Source organism: Haliotis rufescens, unplaced genomic scaffold (genome assembly GCF_023055435.1).
Source record: "Haliotis rufescens isolate VD_foot unplaced genomic scaffold, xgHalRufe1.0.p SCAF_124, whole genome shotgun sequence".
NCBI classification, from domain to species: domain Eukaryota; kingdom Metazoa; phylum Mollusca; class Gastropoda; order Lepetellida; family Haliotidae; genus Haliotis; species Haliotis rufescens.
In genome coordinates, this window is record NW_025963807.1 from 319,157 (window position 1) to 337,710 (window position 18,554).

At 38.5% G+C, this 18,554-nt stretch overlaps 1 protein-coding gene across 6 annotated transcripts in view; it reads right to left on the minus strand.

Annotated features, from left to right (window-relative positions):
* Nucleotides 1-18,554, minus strand: part of LOC124125318 (ubiquitin domain-containing protein UBFD1-like) — a 257,619-nt gene that overhangs the window by 138,419 nt on the left and 100,646 nt on the right. For all 6 annotated transcript variants that reach the window (XR_007220282.1, XM_048393972.1, XM_048393971.1 and 3 more), the window contains exon 5: nt 8,263-8,438. Coding sequence is in view for 5 of the 6 variants with exons in the window: in XM_048393972.1 (XP_048249929.1) it covers nt 8,263-8,438 (176 nt within the window). In the remaining variant the exon portion in view is untranslated. The remainder of the gene's footprint in view (nt 1-8,262; nt 8,439-18,554) is intronic.

Below are 18,554 nucleotides of genomic sequence, written 5' to 3' on the forward strand. Positions count from 1 at the left end.
AAATATCCCCCTGTAGTGGTGGTATAGGTATATAAATCTGGCTCCAGTGGAAGTGGTCCAGAACCATCATTACCTATACTACTTCCACCAATAGAGGTAGAAGTCATGGGAACCAGATTCTGCTTGGCCAAATTGGAGCAATCATGATCCATCAGTCTGTGACTTTGAAGAACCTTGTTTCCGAAGAAATTTGTTTAGGAGGGACCAAGGCGGGAATGTGTATGTAAAGATCTGTCCAATCCATCTATAGAGTCTTTACTTTTAGTGCCCTGGATCCGGTTTTGGACTGACAGACTGGAAGCTGATTGTTCAAGTCCATGTGGGCTCCCCACCCTGAGTCGAATACATCCGTGAACAGGGGATGTTTGGGGTCAGAAATACTAGAGGGACGCCCATTATCACATGATCTCTGTACACCAAAGTAAATCCCGAACCAAATTGTTGGGCATCGGATTGAGGAAGTCCATGGTCACGGATCGCTGTGTTATTATCCAGTTCTGGAGAGGACATAACTGTAATCTGTGTGAGCAATTGGGACAACATCCAAACTTGTGTGGACAGTAAATCCTACTATATACATACTATTGTGTCTAAGAGGCTGTGTACGAGTCGTATCTGCGGAGATTCCTTTGTAGGATTCCCTTTGTGGGAAGATGTGGCTTATTCCCGCAATTAATCAGTTGATATAGGCTCCATTGTTCAAGAAGTATGTCGTGGCCATGTTGAAATCCTTAATCCATGACGCAGGCAAGGTGACCTTAGTATTTGGTGACCAGAACTTGAGAAATTTGCTTTGATGCTGTCAGTGCTATTATGGGAACAACTAATAGTGAATAGTTGACAGTGAAGAGGACTTTTTGGTTATAGTGTCATCAGTTAAAATACAGATTTTACGGCAATGATGTAATAGAGGTAGAGGATTTGTAAGAATTATATCAATAGAGAGACTTGTTGGGATGATCCTTTGCTTTCGACGATCAAGCCCCTGTTCTTACATATCAATCTTCTAAAGGGTGTTAGAAACTGACGCTGATGAACATAAAATTCTGTACTGGTTTGATTTTTGACTAGGTGGGTCCAGCCACCCGAGATATGACAGCAGTTGGATGAGAAAATTCATATTCTGCTGGAGCTGATATTTGTCAGGATCTGCTGATAGGAAAGTCGTCAGTATATCTGGGAAGCCAAACTAGATTGTATAAGTGCAAACCTGATTGTTGGGAATGTGATCCAAGTGAACAACTATGAGCTATTGAATGGAAAGACTTGGAATTTGTTACGATGTCCATTTGCAGCAAAACGAAAATACTTCTGGAATCCAGGTTGAATGGGAAGATATGCATCCAGAAGATCCAAGCTGATTAACCAGTCTGCCATCCTGACAGCTGTTTGTAGCTGCCTTACAGATTCCATCTGGAACCTGGGCGGATGAACTAGAACATTCCTTTTTTGTCAATAATCAATCACGTCTGTTGCTTCCGTACTAAAAAGACTGGGGAATAAAAAACCTTGTCGATGTTTGTGTTCTTTGTCTAGTAATGTCCTAATGGCCAAGTCTGCCAGCTTGGTCCCTTCCAGATGAAAACATCGACCCTCTGGCCAGGATACAGGTGCTGGACAGTGTTGGAAATAAGACTTGTATCCGCTTCTCACAACAGTAAGTGATAATATGCCTCCAATCTTCAGCGTATGCCACTAGACATCCTCCTGCTGGTCCCGGAGTTGGCATCAGGTGAAAGTACGGTGGTTGAAAATGTAATTCCATGAAGACAGCCAGATCGATAGGGTTTGTTTCTGATGCGTGTCTTCTGAAGGAGTCAAGGCAATCTCCTCTTCCTCTTGCGCCAGTCCTGCCTCCTACTCTGCTGAAACTGTCTTCAGCCATCCTTTGTTTCTGCACTGGTCAAATGGGAGGCTCTATCCATTCATTATGGGGTCTGAAAGGGTTCCTTTCCAAGGTAGTTGTTGCAAACTTATGAAGAGTTGCAAGTATGAGGATGCCATTTCAAACTGCCAGTACTTTCTGAATGAATCTATTTCAGTAATTTCAAGTGTGAAATTACCTTCAATGTGACCTTGACATTACACATTATCATGACCCATGACAGGTATTGAGTTAATTATTGATAGTCTGTCATAAATTATTGGGAAAGTGTTGATATTTCATGAATTAATCTTAGTGAAATTTGAACCATGTTTCATAATTTGACCTCAGCATGGGAGAGAAAGTTTTGAAGATGACTCCCTGCTCTGGTCGACCCACCACCAGCACCAGCACCACACAAGAGAAAATGGTAATTGTTATCCCTTGCAATGGCAAATACTTGTCGTAATCCTCTTCCATACTTGTTGTGGATAAATATACGAAACTTTCCAAATATTATCAAAAGGCACAAGTTCACCAAAAGACCAATCTACGTGCCAAGTTTGGTGAAGAAATATTGCATGGTTTTCAAGATCTGCTTCTGAAATGGGCACTACCCCAATGTTCAGTCAAGGTCAAAGTTGTTGCCATGGAAAAGTGGAAAATATTTTTGTACAAAATCCCAAACTATCAAAAGGCATAGTTCACCACTAGACCTATCTATGTACCAAGTTTGGTGAAGACATTTTGTACGGCTGTCAAGATCTGCTTCCGAATTGACATATTGCATGGACATGCAGAGGAATGAATGAAGGGATGGTGTGTCCATTATAATACCCCTGCAAAACGTGTTGCAGATCATTGATAAAGTCTACAACCTGATGGAGTTAGGAGGCCACAAACTTCTCATTTGGGTCCCCCCCAAATCCTTCATGAACATCTCTACATATATCAAAGGTTTGAAGCCAATGTGTTTCTAGAATGATATTAGAAGAAATGAAGGCTATGCTGGTCACCATATCTAATGCCATGTTAACCACATATAATCGAACTGAAAGGTTTTTATCTAAATCCAGAAGACTTTAATCGCAACCCAAACAATGCATAAATTCACACTAGTCATGTTGCAATGGCTGTGGTTTGGGAAAGTGGACACTAGCCTCTTCCCATCCAACTTATTCACCAGATCTGGCCCCAAGTGAATACCACATATGTTCAAACTGAAGAAACACTTGGTTGGTCAGAGACAGGAGCCGGAGCTAGGAACTGGTTGTTGAGGTGGAGGGCTGATCAACAAAGCAGGATTTGACCTTTTATAAAATAAGAAAAAATGACCTGGAGAAGCAAAGGAACAAGTGTATTGAACCGCAAGAGGACAAAGTTGAAAAATAATGAAACTCATGTCAACATTTCAGGTCTATGTATGCAAGGATCAAAACGTTCTTATACTGGTTAATATTATTATTATACTTTCATTTTTCATGAACTAATCCAATTTTTCCTGAATTTTAGCCATGTTACTTAATGTGACCTCTAGTGACCTTGGCCTTATACGTAATCCACCTACAAGTTGATGCGATCAAAATCTTGCCCAAGAGATCCAACAATTTTTTGTCAAATTCCAATCATAAATACTTATGTACTGTGTACACAAGTTTATTTTACCTGTGGTTCATACTTATTGATCTTACCAACATTGTCATCCAGTTTTATGTCAGTAAAATGCTCCAGGGGTATGGCATATAGGATTATCAGGTATGAAGTATCTAACAATAGTTATAATTGTGCATAATTCTAAGATTACTTCCTTTTAATACATCTGGAATTCCTCACGCCTTCCCCAACAAGAGTCATCAGAAAGATGACATATCCCCCCGGCAGCTGTCTGTAAAGGAACCACAAGTAAATGTGCAATTCTGTATGTAATGAGTCAAGAGTTGAATGTTCTTGAAGAAGAATACATTGTTTACCCACAAAAGATCCACCATGGTCGCATCCATATGAAATGGAAAGTAAAACAAGTGTGTTTCTGTGTGTCTTTTTTATGCAAACAAATGGCAAATAACAAGAAACAATAACTAAAGAAGCGTATAGTCCACAAAGTCATCTATATCCCCCGCCCATTTTAACACGTTATGATCCCAAACCAGGTAACTGACCCAACATTGCTCTTAGCCCATGTCAAAATAGCTGCAATAGCTGCAAAGTTTTGTAAGAAAGTATTTAACAGTTTTTGAGTTACGTTCCAGAAACGAACACAACCCTTATAGAACCTAAGTCCAACTTGTTGCCATGGAAACGTAAAAAATAAAAATTTCTAAAATTCATATATAGCAAAAGGCACAACTTCACCACTTGAGTGATATAAATGCAAAGTTTGATGAAGAAATTTTTAACAGTTTCGGAGTTCTGCTCTGGAAACAAACATCACTCACAAAGTTAGCCTATGTCCAGCATGCTTTCATGAAAATTGGAAAATAAAAAAATTGGAAAAAGTTCAAAATAGCAAAAGGTACAACTTCACCACTTAAGTTATAGAAATGCAAAGTTTGATGAAGAAATAATTAACAGTTTTCGAGTTCTGCTCCGGAAACGATTCAGACAGACAGACAGACGGACATGCCAATAGCTATACCCCACCGCATTATATGCCGGGGGGGATAAAAAGCTGCATCTAGTTGATGAGGGTTATAGGCTAAAAAAAGTTATGTATTCCCGCATTGCGCATTCGCATCTGCATCTCCTGCGAGGGGTTTGGTTTCCCTCACAACTAATAGATATGATGGCAGTGAAGAGGACATCTGTTGAAAATTTATTAAAATTTTATAGTGCGGTTTTTCAGAATAACATGGAAATTAATGGCTTGGATGTAATAGTATTCTTAGAATTATACAAAACGATAACTACTGTTAGATTTCATATAAGAATGAGATTTCAAATTAAAAACAACACAATTGCTTTAATATCTCCTTTTTCAAAGTAGTATACCTTGTGTGTATCTTTGTCAGGTGAAAAAAGAAATAACACTGTGTTGCAGCAAACTGTGTAACTGTCCACATACCATTTATTAATGATGTGGAAAGTTGTCAAATTTCCAAACATTGAAAGCAGAACAATTGGTCAACACTGATGCGAGTTGTAAACAATGATCAGATTAGGGTGACTGAGTGTTTTGGTGCACAGGTTAAAGTGTGGTTCTCAGCATATACAGGAACTTAGGATGAAATTGAAAACTCTTAACTCCTCCTGACTTCTATAGCATTTAGGATACGCCACTCAACATGACATTACAGCCATGTGCACTTATTGACTCTGCCAAGGGGACACACAGAAAGACTCGCTACATCACATACAAAGTTAGTTCTAGCAACTCGTGATACTGGTAGTTGCGTACCTGAGGTATGTTGACAGATTCCCCTTTTCTTTTTATTTGAATTTTTGGTCAAAATGAAAAGCAAGCACACCAATTTAAAAATAGGATATTTACAGCGATATTCATTTAAAAATACTAAAATAAGGTCCCCAATTTTTTAATAAAATATCCATCGCAAACATGATCACAAATAACTTTCAGTTATTGTTCCAGAATGACCAAGTCTGTGTTGTGATCATGAGTTGTCCACTCTTGATGGTTTCAAGGAGCTTCATGGAGGGTACTCCTTTCTTTGTCAGACAAACTTACAGATGATCACAGGATTGAACCCATACCACCTTCGAGATCTCACCCCTCTGTTTGATGCCTGCAATATCTATCCTGAGACGCTTCTCACTGACGACCTTTGTTGAAAGTACATTTTCATCAAGTGACTTGTTGTCAATATAACAATCTATTGGCACAACATTTTTCTTGGATCCAATATACAGGATTTCACTCAGGAGACGGCCGAAATAACATTCAGAATCTGGATCATCCACCATGGCCAGAGCCTCGGCTGGGAGAGTACTTCTACAAGTACATGTGGACAGCAGTGTTGGTTGCCACATATGTTGGTTCTGTCATGGCTGTCTGTTTAAACAATGTTGTGTGATTTTTAAAGTTGACACCAGTGAAAACAAACTGTCCTCATAGTCGAGACAAGCATTTTTAAGAAACTTGAAAGCAAGCACTGAATCATGAAGGGTCATGTTACATTTCCTTGTTTTACTTTTACAAATTCAGTGACATATAAGTTAATAGACTGATCTCTCATTCTCTTCTACCTTTCAAACTCTATGTAAACATCATGATCTGAAGCGTCCGGGAACAAGTGTCCGGGAACAAGTGTCATGTTCCTAAACACATTGGTTGATTCATAAGTACACAACAGCTTCGCGGAAAGCGTTAAAGTTGGCATGCAGCACGTGCTTCTTGCTGGATGAGAGCAGAATGCGCAAGCTCTAGACAGTTTATTTCAGTTGGCTTCTGGCGTTCATATGTGTAAGTAGTAAATGGATATCTCTCTCTAAGTTACCAAATAGTGAATTAGAATAGGACAGAAATAGAATAGAATAGTTGAGAGAGTTACCCATTTACATTGTTACCATACGGCAACTTCACTTTAAGTTTCAAATCCATTTCATTGTATCTTATTACATTTTCATTGTTCATTACATTACAAGGGGATTTCACGTTTAGTTGATTGCAAGGTAAGTTCATGTTTAGTTGATTGCAAGGTAAGTTCATGTTTAGTTAATCTGAGTTTAGTCTTCCACTGCGAACCACATCATATGCTTCTGAAAGTTCATCTTTTTTGTAAATACCATTCATTTTACTTGTTTGTTCACTCATGCTGTTGATGATATTCTCCAAGCTTATTTGCTCACACTCTCACAGAGCAACGTTCTGCTACCATGAAAACTCTTAACTACTTCTGACTTCTACTGCATTTAATATACGCCACTCAACATGACTGAATATGCCAAGATGAAAGTTTTTCTATTGATTAGGTTTATGATGTTAATTTGTTCATGAGCTCTCATGCTTCTCTGTGGTCCAGAGGATATAGATGTAGACTTGGATTCCAGTAAGGTTGCTGGTTGTGAGTTCAAACCCTGGTTTCAGCAATGAGAATTTTGTATAATCTGAAATGTATATTGAAGCCTCAGTTTCACTTCTTCGTGTCATGTGATTAGGTGTGAGCACACAATCTCCATGCATTAGATGTACATGTGCTGTGTGATCCTCTATGTTGCCTGCCGATTGTCACAGTCTGTATGAAAGTATGTTGGAGCACAAATGTAAGTTTTCTTTTTGTCTTTCTGACATTTTGTGATGATAGGTAAATGCATTTATATGCTATTGTACTTCTTGAGTTGAAAAAGTGAAATTAAGGCATACATTTTGAGAAATGTCAAAAACATGTTTATATAGAAAATTTAGGTCTAAATGTCACAAACTAAATTTCTTTTACTTTGTATTGTAGTTTTCTAAACCTCGTCACCTCGTCACTGGAGGCATCATTTCAACGTTAACAGTTTGTGATGCAAACGAAACTTTCAGTGTGAAACGTTTAACCATATGACACTGACAATAAATTCCCTGTGATGCGAGCGTTTCAGAGTTTTTGTGTTCTTGCATCTACAATGACATAACACAACCATGTGCACTTGTCAACTCTGCCAAGGGGACACAAAAGAAAGACTCGCTACGTCACATACAAAGTTAGTTCTAGCAACTTGTGATACCGGAAGTTGCATATCTGAGGTATGTTGGCAGCAATACACACTAATTTGCACCTAAAACATACATCTTTCTTAGTAAGCTCTAGCACCCCCTGTACGGTGCTTAATGAATTTGATAAAATTTGAGTTCCATGGCAGCTTCAACCTCAGCTGCAGCTGTCTGTCCGTGCATTTGTGTGTGTGGCTGCTTGTCCTAGTCTGGACTTATGCCAATTTTATAGTACAAATGGAGATACCATGCTGCAGTTAAATATGGATACCCCACTCAAACACAGTATACACAGTAGACTCTGAGCCGACCACACCTTGTTTTATCCCTGTAATAACAATGCACTACTGCAATTGGTTTTCTCACTCACTCACTTATGACAAAAGTAAGGGACTTCATATCTGATACAATGTACTCATATAATACCATACCACACCCCTGGGGCATTTTACTGACATAAAATTGGATAACAGTGTCCGGTTCTCAGAATACACAAGAATTTATGGCTATGGTGTAACAGAGGTAGGGTATTCAAAAGAATTATGAAATCTATAAAAACAATTTATGATTCCATTATAATAATAATTAGATTTCCCATTTTTCTATTTTGTAGAATCCTAAGTATCAGTTATATTAATCGGTCTTATCATTGCTTTTGTGTGCCCTTGGTCTTGAAAGAGGCTTTTCCCCCATGCCTGACAATTTGTCACACCTTCAGCAAACTCTTGATACATGACTTGACTCCTACCTTTTGCTGACACAGAGGTTGTTTAGATTCAGTAGATGCAGCAGCTTCTTCTTGTATCTCTTTTTTACTTGGGGCACTTACAGACAAAACATCATTTAACGTAGAACCAACTACCATCACTTTTGCTCCTTTTGTAATTTTCAAGTCTTTTAATGTCATGTCATCCTTTATTAAACCTAAAATGAAACAAAACGTGTCATTAGCAACTGAAGTTATTAATGCAAAAATTAAAATAATGTAACAATGAACAATATTAGTTAAATATTTCTTGACATATCTTGCCAATACCAACAGGAGGGACAGGGCTGGATACCATATCCCCTCATTTCTTGGTTGCTAATCTTAATCATATTTGATTGATATTATGATTTAACAGTGCCATTTCACATAACATGTGGAAATGAACTATACTAACCAAAAAAGTAACGGTGCTACATTTAAAGTTCAATAAAGATACATTTATTCTGAAATTGAATAATACATCTTTCAATAATATTCATGACGACATCTCAACTTTAAGGTGACCATTCACAATTTAAGCCATCAGGTGCTCAAAAAACACTTTTGTTTAACAATAAATAATGCCACAGATTGCTGAAAATCAACATCTACGAGTCGTGGGTATGCTGCAAACAGAAAATATCCAAACGAAGTTGCCAGACATTTTAATGTTCATCGAAACACAATAGTATCTGTATGGAGACATTGTATACATCAGACATTATGTACTCATGATGTGCAATGGGTTGGTCATCCACGTCTTGTGTCAAGTCAACAAGACTACCATATTCGGTTGGTTTATCTACAGAATCGATACCTGCCACATACATTAACAGCTCGGACAATTCCTGGGATTGAGACCAAATAGTGGCAGAACTGTACGAAATTGGTTGAGAAAGCACAACATCCAGAAATACACCAAGTTGTGCTTCCACATGACTATCAGGTAGACAGCATATGAGGTTCAAAAGACAAGTCTGTTCACAGATGAAAAAGTTCAGAGGTTAAACTGGACAGCTCTGATGGTCATGCAAGGGTGCATCCAGGAGAACATTTTAGCGATGCTTGCATTAGTGATTATTGTCAGTTTGTCAACTTATAGGAGAACATAACATTGTTAATGGCAATTTGAATAGTGTACGCTACTGAGACTCTGAGCCGACCAGTCCTTGTTTTATCTCCTTAATGACAAATGTAAGGCAAGGTAACAAGTACCATTTTTTCTAACATCTTTGGTATGGCGCTTCTAGGGATCAAACCACCAACTTTCCGCTCTTGGAATGAAAGGAAACTGGCTGATGAAGAAGAATTGAGTGATAAAGATTTAAGAGCAATCGATCCATTAGTTTGATATTCCCAGTAACATCCTGCTGGAACAACAAGCTGGATCATATACTGAGTCAAATTAAAAACTTCACATTTTTAAAAGTAATCCCATATATGATATACAACGGACAAATGTATCAGAGAAGGTAATTTTTAATCATTAATGTCCAAAGAAGGATCTTAATTAACGGTGGTAACCATAATTTGTTCCAAGCACCTATGGTATTCGGTAATAACATCAACAGTTTAAATCATAAGTCCCAAGCATGAGAATCTGATGGCACACAAGTTCAGTAGCATGTATGGCCACCATGTGCGGTGACAACTGCCACACAACGCCTCTGCATGGACCTTGTGATGCTTGTGAACACATGATTGTGAAGACGATGACATTGTTGCTGCAAAATGGTGCCAAGATCTTACAAATTCTGTGGTTGGTTCTGGAGAGTGTGCAGACTTCTGCCAAGAGCATCCCAGAGGTGTTCGATGGGATTGAAGTCGGGAGACCTTGACGACCAGTCCATGACGTTGACTCCCGCATTCTGAAGGAAATTCCTTGTCAAAATTGCTGTGTGGGGTCTGGCATTGTCGTGTTGGAAGATCAAACTGGGTCCATGTGCTGCCATAAAAGGCAGAAGTTCTGGTGCCAGTACCTGGTTGCGGTAAGCAGCAGCGTTGAGGTTGCCACGGATGACAAGAAGCCTGGAACGTGCATTGCCACAAAAAGCACCCCACACCATGACACTTCCGCCTCGAAATCAGTCAATTTCCTGTACACAACACTGGCTGTAACGTTCATGACAGCGCCTCCACACCCTCGCACTACCGTCAGCAAATCGAAGATTAAATCGGGATTCATCACTGAAGACGACTTGACGTGCGGTATTATTGCCACGTGACCAGTTGCATGTGAAAAAACACTTTTGCCACTATAGTGCTGTGCACATGATTTTGATCGATTCACCTGCACAAAAACAATACGTGGCCATTACTGTTTAAATACACAATAAGGGCCCACAATGATAAGGGTCAAAATGTTAAAATTTTAGGATTGTGAAGTTTTTAATTTGGTTCAGTATATTATTGCACTTGATAAAAAAAGGACAGTATACCGTATTTTCTTGAGTATAGTGCGCACCCATGTATAATGCGCACCCCCCTCTAGCGGGTTCAATATTTTGGAAAAAAAAAGAAATTTGAATATTATGCGCAGAAATTTTTTACACCGTACCCTTTCAGCGAAGTCCGGCAAACGAACGGGTGCTGAGAAACTTCGTCAGTACAAATTCGAAATTTGAGATAAAAAATCACCAGACATGTTTATTTAACGTTTAAATAGTATTTATTGTTCTGCTAGGCATTGTTTTATATTTAGGGATTAAGATTACCTTGCGTATTTTCTGGTAAACTAAGCTGGAAACAGCAATCAGCTGTACACACGTTTTCTTGGAATCGACCGGTGATTCGGTCAAGACACACCCAATGATATAACTTTATAAGATTTTTAATGCAAGGATCGGCAACAATTGTATCTGAAACTATTTTATTTATCAGGAATAATATATTCCATTATTTTCTTAATTACATGCAAACTTTAATAAACATATTTAAAATAATAATAACCCTAAGCGAAGCAACTGATCGCTATTCCCGGGTATTATTTTTTACATGGAACATGTCTGACCAGTCACCGTCAAGGCTCACGCGCACATGATCACGTGATCGCGAGAATTTCATGTTGACATAGAATCGTCAAACAAAAACAAATATGACTTTAAACGAGTCAAAGTATGTCATTTATGATATATGTATCCATTCTCTGTCAACTAAAGTTTGTTTCAAGGCGTCAATAGCGGTATTCTGACCGTGGTTGCTGTTAATAACGGTGAGTTGTGCGATCTTCCGATCGCTTAACACACGATTTCGCCGAAATTAATAAAAACAATATTATAAGGAATTTTGAATAAAATCAATGACATAAGTTACAAACATAAGTTCAGATATACAAAGAACACTTTTTATAGCCAGACAGTGTAATTACATAATTATTTTGCGTACTTCAGTATGGATTTGTTGACATGGTATTCCCGGTGTTTTGTGCTCACGGTAATGTCTTTCCATGGGGGAAAAAAACATCCAAACTCATAATTCGTGTATAATGCGCACCCCCTTCTACAATGCTGTGTTTTTTCGAAAAAAAGTGTGCACTATACTCAAGAAAATACGGTAAGCATACTTTCTTTCCCATGTCATGCTGATGGCATCAACTGCCAAGGCCTGAGATGATCCAGGATAAATTTCATGAAGACATCCCAAAGTGATGCACATATAACATTGACCACTTTTGTTAAAACCCCAGAGCACGGATATGGTGCTGACAAACCAAGGATCATAATCAGGGAAAATCTGGGATTCAAACCCTCGATGACAGGATTTTGGTATTGGTATAGTTATCTTTTCTTCTGTAGCATAACACAGAGTTCAAAACATGTCTCTTCACTAGCAGATGCTCTCCACCAGTCACAAATGAGACTAACCTCCTCTTGGTGCCCTCTCTTTCATCTGGACTGGAGGCTGACACTCTTGGTGGTTGGGTGAACCTTAGAGTTCTTGCATCAGGATAAGTATACCTACGAATATCATAAATATTCTTATTCATAGAAATTATTTCTTATCCTGATACAACATCATGCAAACAGTTGGCAAACTGGTCTGTAGTTTTTTCGCTGGCCAGTCAGTAGCCTGGACCAGATTATGTACTTCACTTAAAAGTTCCGCAGTTGTTGATACTTGGTGACAGTCCACCATCAATCCAAGATGAACACTGTGATTTGAATTCTGATGAACACTGTCATTTGAATTCTGTGAACCAGAATTATCTGGGCCGATTGGGCATGACAAAAACCAAGTGGATTCTGGATTGATGACAGGAACACTGGAAGCTTGTGAATATCGCCACAATAAGACTCATATTAGACCAGCTTTCAACATGTCAGTTAGAACAGACAGGGATGAAGTTGCCATTCTGTCAGAGTGGACTATCCTCACCTTGACCTGGGATGTAACAAGCTCTGGTTTCCAGTGGCACACTGTCATTCAAATGGTAGAAATGAAATGGTCTGTCCAATAGGTGACCTGAGTGTGTTCATCTTATTGATGTGTGCCACCATGAAGTTGTCTGTGTACTTTGGCCCCAACGTAATGGCTGGTCCAGGATTGGAATGCCAGTTCACTGTCACTAATTCAATGTGCTGTCTCATCTGCTCCTCTGACCACACCCCCAAGGTAGAGAGTTGTCCAAGTAAGCCCCCCATCCTTGTAGAAAGGCATCAACGAACAGGTTAAGTGGAGACAAACTCCCAATGATATTCAGTGGAACACATTCCAATGCGACAAGTTCAAGTTGATCTTGATCCATAGGTGCAGGAAGAACAGGGGAGGCCTGGTTTCAAAGTGACACGACCTGTCGCATTTTGTGTTAATGTGAGACAGCATACCTTGCACTGCCATTGGTGAACTGAGATGTCCTGCTCAAGTGTTTGGTGGATCTTGATCAATCTGTAGTAGATGGCTCCTTCTGGTGTCAAATTGTCAGCTCATGAACTGGAGTGTGTGAGCATCCAAACTGAGCAACTACCCCAGCAAGGACAAGAAGGTGCCTGTGAAAGAAGATGTGCTGTGGCAGGATCTAGGAATCTTGTTCTCTCAAAAAGCAGCCTCATCAGGAATGGACACTCTTGTAAACAACAAAAGAGCTGAAGGAATTCCAAATGGAAGAACCTGCCAATGGAAGTGTCTCATTTGGAATAGGATCCTGACGGAATGTTGTTGCAATGGATGTATGGTGACGCAAAGACAAGCATCATGCATATCCAGAGATGCCATCGGGGACTACATTCTGAAGTAGAGAGAAAAAGATGCTAACCAAAGGAAAGACGACACCAGTAACAAAGTATGTTTGATACCCACTGTTCGTCCATGATCTGTTCTCAGTTTTCACCTATAGTTGAAGATGTTAATAGGACAAATGTTGGTGACAGAAACTAATTGCCCAGTGCTTGCAGCGAGTCACTTCTTGCCCTTTATGGATTGTCTTTCCACGTTCTTGTAGCTCAACTGCTTGTCCTTGCCTTTTCCAAAAGATGACTGACCTCCCATGTCAGAGGGACAAAAATGATGCAGCAAGTGACACGTGTAGATAGATATACTTATTTCCTCCACTGTCAAGAAGAGTAGTACACAACTATACACGACTAGTCGTAACCAAAATAGCACCAAGTAGCTTACAACTCTTCAGTGTGCAAAGGCTGGTAAACCTCACTTCCTTCTAAACATCAACCCACTAGATGCAGATGATTGCAGAGGTGGGACTGAGTACTTTATATGTAATAGAGGTGCATTCTTAGGAATTATTAACAATGATAACTGGTATTGTTTTGATAATTCCTGCAAATCCTCTACCTCTATTACATCATTGCCAGAATATACCTGAGGGAAAGGCGGGTTCTGCCTCTAGTAAAACTCCCTGTACAGTTGACAGTAGAACATTGACCTATTGTTATTCTACTCTCAAAAAGCTATTTCCTGTCCTAATAGGAAATAACTTGTACTGAATCACCTCAAGAGGACTTGATAAATGTCATGAAACAGTCAAAACTGTGATACCCCAACTAGTTCTACTGTTATATTTGCTGATATTCAGGTTTGTGACATACTGTAAATCATGAAATTAATGCGACCGTGAATTTAATGCTAAAAATACAAGAGGTCATAGTTCAAATTAATGAAACTTCACATTTATACCTCCAAAATGACTATCAACAATAATACGGCCTCACTGCACACTTTGAATAGCGGAAATAGCAACTTCAATGTAAACACAAACACGGTTTATTGAGCAGCAGTTGTAACAAGTATATAACAATGTCATTTAAAGAATAGGAATTACACAATAGGCATCTGGTGAGTTATCATTGCTGGGGTCAAGAGTTCTACCCGTTCATGTCAAACTAGGCATCATTGACCACTCCAGTCAGATAACTGTTGTTGGTTCAATTATTTTATTGCCTTTGAGCTTCCTTAATGCCAGTCAACGGAATAAACATATGAACTGTGTGCTGTTTTCAGGAAAACACTGTTTATTGTTATTACGGAAGTGCTTTACTCAGTGCTAATAAACAGTGTTATTTGCTGTTTGATTGGTTTAAGGTAAGGATATGTATCATTCCACTGGGGATGGGGTGGGGGAAGTCGCATTGATTTTGAGTCACATTTTTGGCTAGGGGTCAGCAGTCGTATTCATTGGGAGGTGCATTAATTTCAAGATTTACAGTAATCAGATGTTTAAAAACCATCTATCAGACCAACATTTCTAGTTTTGACATCACTTCTGAATGTAGTATCATCACTAGCTATCTTGATGATGTAATTTCTGGTTCTTTATGACATCATTCCTGTTCTTACAGTCTCTTCCGGTATTAAATTCATAATGATATCATTTCTAGTCCAATTTGATGTCATTCTATGATGTCGCTTCTAGATACGAGGGCTGGTCAAAAAGTCCTAAGCCTAACAAACAATACCCACAATTATAAAAGTGTTCTATATTATATTATTCAACATATTATTCAACATAATCTTCCTGCTTTTCAATACACTTTTCATATCAACAGTGAAGCTTCCAGTCAGAAAGAAATTTTCTGAAGCCACCCTGAAAAAACCATTAACGGCAGCTTTGAGCTCATCGTTGACATCATACCCCTTTCCACGAAGTTGTTCTTTCAGTTAAGAAAACAGGTGGAAATTACTTGGTGCCAAGTCTGGCGAGCATGGAGGGTGAGGAAGCTCTTCGAACACACATTGTCACACAGCCACTTTTGCAAGTCGAGAGGTGTGTGAAGAGGCATTGTCATGAAAAAGTAGAATTCCAGCAGTCAGCATTCCTCATCGCTTTTCTTACATAGAACCTCTCACGCGATGAAGCAATTAGCATAGTAGGCATCGGTAATCGTCTTTTGACTTTCTAAGTAATTAACAAGGATCAAATCCTTGGCATCCCAGAATACAGTGGCCATAACTTTTCTTCACTGATCTTGAAGACTTGAATTTCTTTGGTGCTGGAGAAGCGGAATGGTGCCATTCCATTGATTGACGTTTAGACTCGGGATCATAATGGTAGACCCATGTTTCATCACCTGTTACTAATCTCTTTTTCCAAGTTCGAAATTATTAGTGCCATCGTGCCGAGTGGACACCTAAAACTGTAATGGAACTATGAATTCCTTACCTGTGTGCCCCTTTGGCACACTTAATTTATCAATGAAAGTGACTGACGAGTATTTCTGTTGATTATTATGACTCGTATGTAAAAATAATTTTTATAAGTATGTGCAAACCAAATTTAATTTCCTTTCTAGAAAACGATGACCAACACAACTGAACTTTTTCAACACTGAGTCCCCAGACACCGCAGGCCGGTAGACCGGACGACAAAGCTGTAGTCATGTCAAAATAATGTTTAACTTTATGAACCTACCTGTCATATCATTAATTAATTAAATCTATCATGTTTCACAATGTCTGAAATACATATTTTATTTCAATTCATTAATTTTTATCGATAGATTAAAAAGATTATTCACTAGATCAATTTCCTATAATGTTATTGAAAATAAAATTCTCGGACACACACTTCTACAATGGGTCCAGATCGAACAAATCAAAGAGCAAAATAAAAACGGGTCAATCAAATCGATAAATATATCAGACAAAGTACTAAATAAAATCAACAAAAACATATCTAAAAATTGTCAATCTTTCTTCAAAGTTATTATTTATATCTTTTCGTGCGATCGGGGGTAATGTTAGTCAAATGACATCTCGGCTTTTGTCGCCTCGTTTTCTCCACATGGACAGTGTTTAATGCCAATATATCAACGAAGTTTTATGTTCTTTATATAGGTTCTGATTTCCTGCTTAAAACGTTCAGAATAACATGATTTAACAAAAACCTTTCATCAAAATCTGAAATTCATCATACACGAGGACAGAACCATTGGTGTAATTTGATTGACTGCTTTAGGTCACATGCTCAAATTTTACCAATCAAGATTCTTGTAGCAGATTTTGGCAAGAAAGCGCCGTTAGAAACCAATAAAATCGCATGTTACAGTCATGTAAAAACGTGGCAAGTTTACTATCGTGTAGATGACAAAATTAGCTTAGTAGATAATAGTGTGGCACATGGCACATGTTATTCATATGAAGCTTCTAAAACGGAGATATTTCTTCATGTTTTTGAATGGACAGCTGCTGTTATCGGGAAAATGATGATGACAGATATTATTTATAATTCTTTTAAAAATAATTTTCTGATTACGTAAACAATAAAAATAAAAACACACTCAAATTCAGTTGTAAATGCTTTATTTAAATAATGTGATAAACATAACTTTCATATGTACAAACAGTAGGATTAGACCTTTCAAATGGTGTATAACATGTAGTAGCAAAGATGTTTTACAAGCAGATAGGCTGAAATCCCAGACACTATCAAAGTTGATGACTGTGGCTCAGTGCATACAAGGGAGAAGAGGGCCAGAAGAGGGACCACAGCCTATGGACACAGAACAGCTACAACTGTAACTGATCAGTGCACAGCTGCTACCAGTTGTGAACACTAGCTCTTTAATATTGAGACTATTATAATTAGTATTGCAGTATTTAACTAAGATTCAAAGGCAACGAGTAATCAGAGTGAGTGAGTGAGTTTGATTTTATATAGCTTTTAGCAATATTCCAGCAATATCACGGCGAGGGACACCAGAAATCGGCTTCACACATTGTACCCATGTCGGTAATCGAACACAGGTTTTCGGTGTGACGAGCGAACGCTAGAACCACAAGGCTACCCAACCGCCCCCCGAGTAACCAGAAATTAGTAACTTGAGTGATGGGTGTTTGAATTTTCAGATTTATCATTCATTTTAAGTATAATTTTACTTGAATAAACACTATGACAGTCACTTGACTTGTATTTGAATTATGATTTACTATTAAAACAGTTTCAGAAGCCAATCATGTATTTCCTGGCACACCTAAAAATGTGAGGGCACACTTAATTTGTCATAACTGTGCCCATTGGCACACATGAAATAAATTTAATTTCGATCCCCTTGAATTGGATGAAAGCCTCCTCAATTAGCTCCAAATTTTCTGTGGCAATGTCAGTACCTTTTTCCTTACAATCAGAATTTAGAAACTTTGGCACTCAATGCGAAGATATCTTATTCATCTGTAAATGTTCATGGATCCATGGCTTAGACATGCTTCTTCCTCAACTACAGCAATGGTAATACCTTCAACTGGCTGTAACTAATAATCAAACGTCCTCAACAGACCAAATACACTTGCAATCAACTTCTCAAACAATGAACTACATTTTATTTGTTCATTTTGTTTTGGCCCATAGTTGAAAGTTAGTCAGGCTTAGAACTTTTTGACCAGTCCTCGTAGGCGTATGGGATGAAATAACCTTGATCTCTGTTGATTGATGGCTTATGGCGGCAAATGTGAACTGCTTCTGGAAGTTTTCTTTCAGTGAAGTCATGGAGGTTGTTGGAGAGGAGTAGTATAGATGATGGGGGTTCTGGCTCACTTCCACTGGAGCCAGATTTATATTCCTATACTGCCACTACAGAGGGATTTTTTTATGTAAAAATGATGATGTGATTCAATGATCGTCATGAGATTAAGCTAAATTGACTCTAGCTCACCGCCCCCCACAGCCAATCAATGCTCCTATGATATAAATTTTTATAGACAATGACAGTTTTACCACAACCCCACTGGAGCCGGATTTATATACAGTGGTGCCTCGTTTACAAGGACATTTGCGTCATTTCACAATTCGTCCGTATAAACGAATTTCCGTATAACTGAAACCAGCTTCTTACTGGAAGAGTTAC